A 13,331-nucleotide genomic window follows, 5' to 3' on the forward strand; every position below is an offset into this window, starting at 1 on the left:
TTTTGATTTTTACACTGTACCTTTCATTTTTTTTTTTTTTTTTTTTTTTTTTTTTATCACTTTTAATGCTATCACAGGGAATGCAAATATCACCTATAACTTCAATGGGCATTGTCATTAATTCTTTTTTGAGAAATCTGGGGTCTATCAGACTCTGGATATCTCCTCTGCCCTTACATTATCTAATCAAACCAAAATCGGTGTGATCAGATGCTTTCCCAATTTACAGATGGCGCTGTTTATATCCTGCGAAACTAAAGTGATGAAATGCTTGTAGCTTCCGAATTCTTAGACTATAGAGATGATTGGCACCACTCTGGTCTCCAATGAGCTCTATGGTCAGCTGGCAGAAACACCGGCTGCATTCTCAGGTTCCCCCGCTGGCACGGCACTGCCCGAGAAGGCCGTGGAAGGCAGCTGGGGAGGGGGGGGCATCATCTCCCGCTGCTTGTAAAAGCAATCCTGCAGCTATTTAGCCACTAGGATTGCTTTTACATGAAAGCCAATAGCTAGCTGAAAAAAAACAATACCAGGATGATGCCTGCAGCTGTTATTTCTCCCTGCATCCACCCACTTCTAACGGTGGGCACACATTAGGTCACACTTTGCCACATGCGCCAGTTCCAAGATTGTACAAATGTTTCGTGGCACGCTTGAATAAAAATTGTCCACGTATAAGTGGTACCCCATATGGAAAAAGGATGGCACCAAGTCCCATACTATCTTGCCACTGCTCCCCATGTAGTCTGGCATCCGGGGGGGCTCCTCGTGACTATCTTTTCCCTTGTAAATCCGAAACGTATAAGTATAGCCTGTTGCCCTCACAGGTCTTCTACATCTTGACCCTATATCTGGCATGCTTGCTGGGGAGAAATTGTTTGAATGCAAGGCGGCCAGAAAAAATTAATGAGGGATCCATCAATGCAGATGTTTTGCTAGGGAGTATAGACATCTGCAAATTTTTGGTTAAGGTGATTTGCAAGGGGCTGAATTTTGTGGAGCCGGTCAAATTCAGGGTTACCCCGAGGATGACCGTGTATTGTCCTTGAAATGCATAAAACACGTTATACTCTCATATCTATGCCCGGCCATGGCAGCAGAGAACACGGCATATGATGAATCGGGTCTGTGGACCAATACAACCGCAATTAATTTTTTTAGTAATGCCCATGTTGAGGGTTAGGCCCAAAAAAAATGTAAACTCGAAAACCGTAATGAGTTTCCATGCGACTGGTCTGGCAAAGTTTGAATTTGGGTTGGCGGCAATAAATTGTTGTTCATATAAATTGCTTTGATCCACAATCAAAGCATACAGATATTCTGTGAAAAACCGCTCCAAAAATCAAGGGGAGTAGTTAAATTTGCTATTTCCACCTGAATTCCAGGTTGGGCAGTGAATGGGGGAAGTACGGGTCCTGCAGAATTTGTGGGCTGTGTGTATATATATGTGTGTGTGTGTGTGTGTGTGTGTGTATATATATATATATATATATATAATATGATTTTGTGCACCCTTGCTGCCCTGTAGCAGTATTTTTGCTATAGGGCGGTCAAGAAGGTCATACAACACTGCACCCAAATTAAATTTGCAATTTTTTTCCCACAAATTGAGCTTTCTTTCGGTGATATTTGATCGCCTGTCCGTTTTTTATTTTTTGCACTATAAAAAAAAAGGCTGACAAATTAGAGAAAAAAAAAACAATATTTTGGACTTTTTGCTTTAAAACATGTCCAGTAAAAAAATGTAAAAATCAAATTTCGTCATAAATTTTGGCCAAAATGTATTCTGCGACACGTCTTTGGTAAAAAAAAAAAAAAAAAAAAAATCCCAATATGTGTAAATTTATTGGTTTACGTGAAAGTTATAGCGTTTACAAATGATACTGGATTTTTACATTTTTTTTTTATACTAATAATCAGCGATTTATGGCAGCGATCAGCGACTTATGGCGGGACTGCGGCGGACATTCTAACACTGGAGGGGCACTGACTTGGGGTTATTGACATCCCCAGTGACACCAATACAGTGATCAGTGCAAAAAAAAAACAAAAAACTGACACTGTACTAATGGCACAGGGGAGGAAGAGGTTAACTTTTTTTAGGCAATGAAAGGGTTAACTATGTGAGGGGAGTGTTTTACTAGGGGGTGGGGGTGTGTGCTTAACGGGAACACGCTGATCCGGAGAGATAAACTCCTCTCTCAGAATCAGCATGCTTGGAACTGACGGAGCAGAGCTGCAGTGTAACCACTGCAGCCGTGCTCTCTGTCAGTGATTGTCGGTAATCACTGGGACCCAGTGACTGACACCCGCGGTCGCTGTCAGCAGCACAGGTAGGGCGGTCGCGCGTGCCCCCTACCTGTTTTGCAGAATGACGTTTAAAAACGTGATTCTGCGCAGCAATGCCGCCCTGCCTCAATAAAAACACTGTGGTTGGATGGCAACCAGTTAAGCATCGTGATGTCAGACTGCCTCCCCCTCCCCTTGGCTGCATGCCGGATAAGGGTCTGATATAGATTTAGGAGGGGGATCCCACACCCATTTTTTTTTTTTTTTTAGCCATCTTGGCATAGGGTTCCCTTTTTAAAATGCATACCAGACCCAACAGGATTGGGGGAGGACCTCACAGGTTTTTTTTCTTTCTTAATTTTTTTAAAATCAGCATTGTTTGTTTACATTCTGCTGTCAGCGGGGAATCCTGCTGACAGCAGATAGGTCACAGTTGTTATAAATACGGTGGCCAGCCTGCTCCTTAACAACCATGCTATTTACTGGTTGTTAAGAATGTGGGCGGCTGCCCACTCCTTAAAGTGGAACTTCACCCTCTCAATTGACATGGGTTAATTTTAAGCCTTATGCTGCTAACATTAGTAAATAGATAGGAAAGTATATGATATTGCTTGTTTAGACCTTTTTTTTTTTTTTTTTTTACATTTCTTCAGTTACTTCCTGATTTCCATGCCTAGGAAAATATCATACATCCCAGGAGTCTTCAGGAGGGGAGAGTTCTCAGCTCAGCCAATGCCTGAGCTACGGTTAGATGGATTCCAGGGAGCAAATGGTACATGAATTTTCTGACCTTACTCACGATGGCCACTGTCAGAAATGCTAAGGGGTGTTTTTCAAAATTATTTCTCTGCAAAATAAAGCATGGAGACATGAATGGATGGGGGAGCTTGCTTTGAATATTAAAATTTAATTAAATAGCATTTTTTGGTTTGTGGTGCTCAGATGCAGTACAGTTCAACTAGAACAACCATGCTGGTTGTTAAGGATGCTGGTGGGTGCCAGCTCCTTAGCAAGCAGCGCTAAATGATTTCTTGAATAATGCATGGCTAGACCACTATTTATTCAACTAATGTATTTTTGTGTTGTGAATTGACTTTAGAGTCAGTTTATGCGGTATTTACCGTGCAAATTGGATACGCCCAGCTTTACATTGCACAGAAGAAATGGTCTGATAATGCTAATTCTAATTATTCTTCCAATTCCAAACTGAAAAAAAATTCACTATTGGGAATAAGAAAATGTTTTTATGATTTAATATGATCTTTTCATATGTTATACATTTTGGTCTCCTTGCATATTGGTCACACCTTCAGAAAAATGTCCTTTTGGTTTAAAACTGGTGCACAACATACTGTACTAGTTAATACTGTACATGTGGCCCTGTGCCATCAGTATATAATAACAGAACTGGGTTAAATTAAGTGACACGTTTCTCTATTGCAGAAAGGTTATGACGATTTACAGACTATAGTGCCTACATGTCAGCAACAAGACTGTTCCATAGGCTCTCAAAAGCTTAGCAAGGCGGTTGTTCTGCAGAAGAGTAAGTACCAAATATCCATCTTTTTAATTTTTTTTGTCCAGTCTTGTGTAATACTGCTGTCTGCAAATACTGCAAATCTGTCCTTTTTTTCTGTGAAAATGTCCAAAGGCCAGATAAGCTAGTGAACTGATTACTTGTGAAAGAGGAGCTTGAGCTGTGAGAATGTACACCTGATAATGCTATTTACATTTCCCACAGCCATTGATTATATTCAGTTCCTTCATAAAGAGAAGAAGAAACAGGAGGAGGAGGTATCTACCTTGCGGAAAGAGGTCATGGCCTTGAAGATTATGAAATCGTAAGTTTCATATGGAGGGAATATGTGTTATTTAAGGGTTAGTTCACCCAAAAACCTCTGGTTTTTTTGTAGCTGAAGAATTGCACCAGTCCATTTTTATTGCTCTAGGGAACCCTGATCAGTTAGCTTTCTGCACTTTTTTCCAAGTCAGTTACTTCAGCTGTGCCTAGAGAGTTCCTGTTTTCCCTGTTGGATTTATTTATTTTACCTGTTATGGAGATTGCAGGAGGTGCTGGAGCGTTCAAAGGTAGCAACACCCAAAATACCAAGGTGGATGTGGTATATGGCAAATGATACCGATTTGGAATGTCCAAGGCTTCTTGGAAGGCAGTGGCTAACTCCTGCCAGACTCCAACTGTAACTAAATACCACTTAAGTGGGCTGTCCCTTTTAATACATACATTGGGAAATCTGTAATTAAAAAAAAAAGTCTAAATACCTGTCTCAGAAGTCTGTGGTGGAAGATGATCTTTTTTCCTTTCAAGCTAAATAGGTCGCTACATACATAGTTGGCAAGGTTGAATAAAGACACCAGTCTGTCTATTTCTAGTGTGAAAAAATACCAAGGTGCACCATGGAAAATTTGTATAATTTATTGACTCACAGCCTGCTGTTTCTCCTAAGTGCTGTGAATTACACCTAGTGTAAAAGTCTATAAATAAATGAACAATGCTTTGGGGAAAAAAAAAATATATATACAGTATCCGTCAAGCAAACAAATCAACCAACCTTGTGCCTATAAATACTAATTTTAAATCCAAACAGTGTACATGCATTTCTTATTCCATTAATACTTTATACCTTCCCAACTCAACGCACAAAAAGAGGACCCAGGTGCTAAATTGGGTCCAATGCGCTTAGGTTGTAGCCTCAAAAATCCTCCACTGTACACCCAAGGGTTGGATATGCCTGTTCAGGCATGATCAATCTTGATGTACTGACTGCCTATTTCATGCCTGGAGGCCCTAAAATGCAAGGACAGTACAATTACCACCCAAATGACCCCTTTTTGGAAAGTAGACAGTCTAGGGTATTTAGTAAGAGGCACGGTGAGTGTTTTGAACTTGTAGTAATTTGTCACAATTTTTTGGAAAATGAAGACCTTTAAAAAAGTTTTGTTTTCTTTATCTTACATCACGGGACACAGAGCAGGCTATGAACATTACTATTTGGGTTATGCACCACCTATAGGTGAATGGACACTGACAGACCAAATCAGACAGGAATCCTCCCCCAAATAACCCCTCCTACACAGGAAGCACTTCAGTTTTTTGCCAGTGTCTGAAAGGAGATGGTCACTGAAGTTCAAGTTCTCTGTGAGAAAGCTGCCTGGTCTCAAAGATGATTGTAATAGAGATCAAGGTATTGGATATTTGGATCCATTTGGATGGCTGAAGGCTAAAATGAATGGTACCCGGGCATCGTATAGAAGATGGAGGACTTGACAAGGTGTTTGTAATGCAACGTTTTTCTGGTACTGGACCCTGCGTTCCAGATCCCTGTGCATGCTTTATAAATACTTCAAGTGTCTTACAGAAAGCAGAGTGGAGGAACCACGGCAGGAAGGGGCACATGTGCTCCGCCATCAGGTCCTGACTATCCTATTTCAAGTTCTGCTGTGTTAGCTTCCCCTGAAAGACTAGAGGCAATTGAGCAATCAGAGTTACTAAGCTTGTCTGGCATTGTAGCCCCTACCAATACATCTTCTTCAGCATACGTTAGCATATTTAGCATCAGCCTTGGCTGGATTAGAGAATACAATAGCTGGGATGATTACCTCTGTTGCACAGGGAGGAAAAAAACGTGAAAGATCTCCCTCCCCTGATTCTCCTGTTTTGGAGCAGGAATGGGTAGAGCATATGGAGGAAGTGACTATTGATCAGTTGGAGGAAGACTCCGCTTCTGGGGAGTAAGTACTTGAGGAATGCCAAGCATTGTCGGCCTCTCAATCCCAGATATTTTTGGTCCACTCTCTTATGGAAATGGTCCTTTCTGGATTCAAGTTGCCTCCACTAGAAACTTCTGAGGCCTCCTACTCCTCTTTAGGTTGAATGCGGCCTCTGCAGAATGCTCAAGCCTTTCCATCGCACCCACTCTTAGAGCAGGTTATATATGCTGATTGAGACCACCCGGATAGGATATTTGTTCCTTCCTGGATGTTTTCCGTGCTGTATCCCAGTAGACAGTGCCAAGCGTTTAAGGATCCGGCTGATAAGAAGTTGGAATCTTTGCTAAAATCTACATTTGTTATCAATGGGTCTGCTACGCAGCCTCCTGTGGCAGCAATTGGCATTTGCTGCCACACAATTTGATTGGCCAGGGCGAAGATTCTACTGAGGAAATGGCAGAGTTGTCAGATGCCTTGTGCTTTGCTGTTGACACCCTTAAGGATTCAGTACAGCAAGTTTCATGATTGGCTCTCCTATCAGTGCACATGCGCAGAATCTTATGGTTGAAAAGCTGGTTGGCGTAATTGCCTTGCAAGAAATTGCTGGCTGAGTCCCCCTTTTATGGTGAGCACCTGTTTGGCAATGATTTGGATAAATACATCCAGAAAATTTCGGTGGTGGTGGGGGGGGGGGGGTTGAGAGTTCTCTCCTACCAGTTAAAAGGAGAAGTGTCCATCCTTTAAGAGCTCAAGTGCTCCTGCTGCTAGTTCTTTCGATTCCAGGCAGTTTAGGCACCCACAGTTGTCTGCATCTAGAGGCAAGCGCCAAGGTCAGAGGAAGCCATGGGTTCAGAAGTTTTTTAAGGTGGGTCCTAAGCCCTCTTTATGAAGAGACACTCCCACTTGTGCAGGCTGGGGGGGAAAGCTTTTGTATTTTTCAAGTACCTGGGAGGTGGTGATCCAGGACAGTGGGTCATTTCCATGGTTTCTCAGGGGTACAAACTGGAACTTCAGGTACTTACATCCCCCCTCCCCCAATTTCTGGAATCCAATGTACCCACAAACCAGCTGAAGATCATTTACTGTCCCAAGGGGTAATTGTAGTAGTGACATCAAGTTAGAGGTTCAAGGGCTTCTACTCAAACCTGTTCACGGTTCGAAAGCCAAATGGAGACGTAAGGCCCAGTCTAGATCTCAAGGCTCTGAATCTATTTTTAATTGCTCGTTCTTTTCTGATAGAATCTGCAGGTAGGGAATTTTCTAGCATCCATATACACCCTGTTCCAAATTATTATGCAAATTCTATTTAAGTGTCACAAAGATTTAAATATTTTGTTTTTCAGTTTAACTCATGGATGGCATTGTGTCTCAGGGCTCTTTTGATCACTGAAAACAATCTTGGACACCTGTGATAATTACATTGGCAGGTGAGCCAAATTTAAGGAAAAACTACTAAAGGAGGGTGTTCCACATTATTAAGCAGAGCACCATTTTCAAGCAATATGGGGAAGAAAAAGGATCTTTCTGCTGCCGAAAAGAGTGAAATAGTTCAATGCCTTGGACGAGGTATGAAAACATTAGATATTTCACGAAAACGTAAGCATGATCATCGCACTATTAAGAGATTTGTGGCTGAATCAGAGCACAGATGGGTTCGTGCAGATAAAGGCACATTGAGGAAGATTTCTGCCAGACCCATGCATCTGATCAAGAGAGCAGCTGCTAAAATACCATTACATAGCAGCAAATAGATATTTGAAGCTGCTGGTGCCTCTTGAGTCCCACGGACATCAAGGTGTAGAGTCCTCCAGAGTCTTGCAACTGTGCATAAACCTATTTGGCCACCACTAACCAATGCTCACAAGCAGAAATGGCTGCATTGGGCAGAAAAATACATGAAGACTAATTTTCAAACAGTTCTGTTCGCTGATGAGTGCCGTGCAACCCTGGATGGTCCAGATGGATAGAGTAGTGGATGGTTGGTGGATGGCCACCCTGTTCCAACAAGGCTGCGACGTCAGCAAGGCGGTGGTGGAGTCATGTTTTGGGCCGGAATCATGGGAATAGAGCTGGTCGGCCCCTTTAGGGTACCCGAAGGTGTAAAGATGACCCCTGCAAAGTATGTGGAGTTTATGACTGACCACTTTCTTCCCTGGTACAGAAGGAAGAACTATGCTTTCTGTAATAAAATCATTTTCATGCATGACAATGCACCATCTCATGCTGCAAAGAATACTTCTGCATCAATGGCTGCTATGGGGATAAAAGGAGAGAAAGTCATGGTGTGACCTCCATCCTCCCCTGACCTCAATCCTATTGAGAACCTTTGGAGCATCCTCAAGCAAAAGATCTGAGGGTGGAAGGCAGTTTACATCCATACAGCAGCTCTGGGAGGCTATTCTGACATCTTGCAAACAAATTCAAGCAGAAACTGTCCAAACACTCACAAGTTCAATGGATGCAAAACTTGTGAAGCTGCTATCAAATAAGGGGTCCTATGTTAAAATGTAACGTGACCTGTTAAAATTTTTAAAAAGTTAAAATGTTGTTAAGTTTGGTTGAAATAGCTTTTGATTTCAGTAAATATGCTGCAAACACAACAAATGACAATTTTCAGTTCTTTACAACCTATAAAGTGTGTTGAAACTTACTGTGCTGAATAATTTGGAACAGTGCATTTTAAGTTTTTTATGTTGAAAAAAAATACTGTTATTAGGAGGTTTATTCAATAAAATTTGAATTGTACTCTTAATAGTTGATAACATGAGAATTATGCTGACTGTTATTTACATAAATTATTTAGGTAAATGAGAAAAATATCATTTCATAATAATTTTTAACAGGGTATACACCAAGGGCGCATACCTTCATGTACCAATATTCCAACCTCATCAAAGGTTTCTGCGGTTTGCAGTAGAAGGTCATCATTTTCAGTTCGTGGCTCTTCCCTTCGGGCTGGCCAATACCCCTTGTGTTTTCACAAAAGTTCTTGCTTCAGTATTGGGCCTGCTAAGAGCCCAAGCGATATCAGTATTAGTGTTTCTGGACTACCTATTACTCAGGAAACAGTCTGTTCCAATCTTAAAGCAAAATGTGGCTCGTGCAGTGCGGGTTCTAGGACATCTAGGCTGGATCCTAAACATCAAGAAGTCAGCCTTAGAGAAAGTTCAAAGTTTGGAATATTTGTGATTGGTCCTAGATACGGTGCAGGCAAAAGTATTCCTTTCTCCGGGAAAGTGCAGTGCTCTGAGATGTAAAGTTTGAGATGTGAGGAGAAAAAGATATCCAGCTATACATATCTACATGAGGTTAGTGGAGAAGATGGTATCTGCATTCAAGGGAGTTCCGTATGCATAGTTCTGCTCCAGACCTTTGCAAAGAAACATTCTGGCTGTCTGGAACAAGAAGGTTCACACACTGGATTGTCGCATATCTCTGTTTCCCAGAGCATGGCAAAGTTTGAATTGGTGGTTGGTGTCCTGGAATCTGGAAAAGAGAAGTCTTTTTCTTCCAGTTTTTTTGAAGATTGTAACCTGAAACTTCAAGTGGATTGTTTTGCTCTGAAACTTTGGATAATCAGATTGTGCGGATCAGGTTGGTCAGGATCCAGTCCAACAATTCCACAGCTGTGGCTTATATCAACCACAGGGAGGCCCATGAGGAGGTGAATCACATTCGGCCTTGGGCAGAGTTGCATGTGCTGTCCCTGTCAGCAGTTTACATTCTGGCGATAGAGAACTGGGAGGCATATTTTCTCAATCGCCAGCAATTGGTTCCGGGGGAGTGGTCCCTGCACTGAGATTTTCTTGGCAATTTGCCAGCATTGGGGTACCCTTGATGTAGCTGTATTGACATTAAGGTTTGTTGTTGACAAGGTGGACAAGTTCGTGTCCAGAACAAGGAACCCGCTTGCTTTTGGGGTCATTGCCCTGGTGACTCCTTGGGACCAGGTCTCCCTAATTTATGCCCCAACCCCCCCAATTCAGCTTCTGCCACGCCTTTTGTGCAGGATCTGGGAGGAGATAACACTGGTGATTTTGATAGCTTCGGCCTGGCCCAGGATGTCTTGGTACGCAGCTATAACAAAAGTAGTCATGGACAGACCTTGGACACTTCCAGTCTGGCTGAAAATACTATCTCAGAGCCCAGTATGGGTTGCTGCTTTACGTTTGCTAAATTTGATGGTGTGGCTATTGAAGCCAGGATCTTGAAGACCGAGAGATCGCGGGTCCAGCTATTTCTATATTGAACGCTAGGAATGCATTTTCTAAGAACATCTATTACAGAGCCTGGAAGTCTTACGAAGCCAAAAGATGGCATCTGTGGAAATTTGTGATTGGGAGGATCCTTTCGTTCGTCCAATCAGGTGTGGAAATGAGTCTGGCCTTGGGCATCATTAAAGGGCAGATTTTAGCCTCATCTGTATTTTGTCAAAGACCTATTGCATCGCACTCTTTGGTTCTGACTTTTTTTGCAGTGCGTGATTCGTACGGTCCCTCTTGTGAGGCTACCATTGTGCCCCTGGGACTTATTTAGTTCTGGATATCTTGAAGCAACCATTTGAACCTAGTTGGGATATTTCAGTAGTCCCTTTTCTTTTCTTTTTTTTTTATTGCAATTACTTATGCAAGAAGGGTGGACCTTTCTTATGCAGAGCTGGTGGATCTTTCTTGCAGGGAGCCATTTTTAATCTTACATGAGGATAAGGTGATTTCTATCTTTCATTTAAACAAGGATATTTTCCTACTCTCTCTCTTTTTCTGATGACTCATTCACCAGGAGAAGAATTGCTGCATTCTTTGGATGCAGTTTGAGCTATCTGAGGCTACCTGGAAATGTCGGTACAAATTAGAAGGTACAATTCCTTGTTTGTGCTACCAGAGGGGCCCAGAAAAGGCCAGGTGGTATCCTATTTCTCATTGGAACCACCAGCTAATCATTTAAGCTCATGGTGTGACAGCGTGAGGAAAGTGCAGCCGATAACCGGCAACTGCATTTACCGGTGATCTGCTGTGTCATTGGAAATGGCTGATCACTTGATAAAAGGCTGCTGTGATTGGCCTTTTACCACATCACATGATCAGCTGTATCCGTAGGACACAGCGATCATGGAGATCGCCTGGGGGCGCACGGGAGGGCGATTTCTGGGAGGACGTCATATGATGCCCTCCCAGAACTGGCCGGCCACGGTGAAGCCGTCATTTGGCTATCTGCGGTCCGCAAGTGGTTAACATACTGTCACCAGCGCAGTACAGTACCATATGAGTGGTGTGGTGATGATCAGATATACTGACTGATGACAGTATGTAAAAAACAAACCAAAAAAAAAAAAATTTCATATTTTTTACAATTTTTTTTTTTTTAACACCCTGTCATCAGAGTAGCTCAGTGACACTATAGTAACACCGTACTACTCTGGAGGGGGTGATCAGGGATTTTTTTTTATCTTTACACTTATTACTTATACAGTGAAGATCACTGTATAAGCAGTAGCTTTAGCTGTCATGAATGGTTTAACCATTCATGAACAGCTTGCTGCTGTTTGTGATCTGTGATTGGCTAAGCTAATCACAGTTAGCCAGGTACCAAATGATTGCTTTGGGCCAATCATAGAGCACATTATAAACAAGCTGTTCATGAATGGAACCCCATGCATGAAAGATTGTTTACATTGTCATAATGTGATCGCTATGACCAATCATAGCAATCACATGATACCTGATTAATGATTACAATTAACAGTGATTGTGTCTGGTGGACATAGAGGTCACAGGAGGGGCACGCTATACGCTCCTGAACAGGTGCAAGTTCAATCATGTGTGTGTATATATACATGATTGAGCATGGCACGTGCTGCCCCGCAGCAGTAAATCTACTGTAAGGGAGCGGCAGGTGGTTAATAAAGCTGGTACACAATGAGACTATTTATGATTTCCTCATGCACTAATGTTAGTGGTTAATAACCTGGAAGAGGCAGAAAGTGGTTGGTGACCCTTGAGTGGGTGTACAGCAGAGGAATTTTGAGGCCACAACCTAAGCGCATTTGACCCAATTTAGCACCTGGGTCTTCTGGTTCCATTGAGTGGAAGATTGGAATTGGGGCATGCAGTAAAGTCCCTTTTGAGTATGGAGAGTGGTGGTTTATATATTAGCACAGTGGTTCTTAAACTGGGTTCGATCGAACCCCAGGAGTTCGGTGAGTCAGTCTCGCGGGTTCGGCGGAGGTGAAGACCCACACCTGACTCATATGATTCGTGCAGTAAATATTCATTATTATATTTTTGTTTTTGTGTGAAAATCATGTTTTAATGGTTTTGTTCTTTGTTCTTAACGGTTTTGTTCATTTTGTGCACCTATGTATAAATATATACCTAAATATATACCTATGTTTTGAATTTTAAAAATCATATTTTATTTTTCCAATTAAGAAGGGTTCGGTGAATGCGCATATGAAACTGGTGGGGTTCAGTACCTCCAACAAGGTTAAGAACCACTGTATTAGCACATGCACAGTGAAGAATTTAAAGGGCACTTTTGCTTTTAATAATTATAATAATTTGGTCTGGAAGGATTTATATTTTTATTATTTATTTTTGTTAGTTTAACCTTTTTTTTCACCATGTTTTGTTCCTCCACTTTTTTTGTGTCCTATCAATACAAACAAAAGAAATAAACATGAGAATGTCTGTCTAAACATTTGTCATTGCAACAATTTTCTGGGCAAGTGGTGCATTATGTGACAGAAATGCAGGAGTGCCAATATTTTTGGCTATGATATATATAAATAAAATCATTTATTTTTTCCCATAGCGCTGTTCATTTATGATAGTTCTAGTGTGTGTGTGTCACTACCATTTTCAGTATTCCTGTACATTGCATTTGCTAAGAAACACATCCTAAATTTTTTTTTTTGTTTTTTATGTACAATCCCTGCTGACAGTAATCTTTTGGACTGCATCTAGTGACTTATTGGAGCAGTTTGTGAGTGAACTTAATCACAATAACTTCAAATTTATCCTTTACATTGAATTCGGATCATGAATGCGTGCCCTTTTTGGATTTGTACATTCGCAAAAACCCAGATGGGCTAATTGCGATGGATCTGTATCGTAAGAGTGCAGCAGGAAATTCACTCCTTCATTTTAGAAGTGCTCATCACGTTCACCTTAAAAACTCAATACTCAAGGGACAATATTTGAGAGCCAAACATAATAGTGAGGAATCGGAGTATAAAAAAACGAGCAGATAACCATTATGAATGATTCAAGGATCGTGGTTACAGTAATAGATCTTTAAAGAAAACATATAGGAAA

At 41.5% G+C, this 13,331-nt stretch overlaps 1 protein-coding gene across 4 annotated transcripts in view; it reads left to right on the forward strand.

Annotated features, from left to right (window-relative positions):
• Positions 1-13,331, forward strand: part of MLX (MAX dimerization protein MLX) — a 138,716-nt gene that overhangs the window by 49,479 nt on the left and 75,906 nt on the right. For all 4 annotated transcript variants that reach the window (XM_089673061.1, XM_089673063.1, XM_089673062.1 and 1 more), the window contains exons 5-6: positions 3,733-3,832; positions 4,031-4,130. In XM_089673061.1, the coding sequence (XP_089529187.1) occupies positions 3,733-3,832; positions 4,031-4,130 (200 nt within the window). The remainder of the gene's footprint in view (positions 1-3,732; positions 3,833-4,030; positions 4,131-13,331) is intronic.

This window comes from Staurois parvus, unplaced genomic scaffold (assembly GCF_062004578.1).
Source record: "Staurois parvus isolate SC_StPar_1 unplaced genomic scaffold, SC_StPar_1.0 ptg000134l, whole genome shotgun sequence".
In the NCBI taxonomy this organism is placed as follows: domain Eukaryota; kingdom Metazoa; phylum Chordata; class Amphibia; order Anura; family Ranidae; genus Staurois; species Staurois parvus.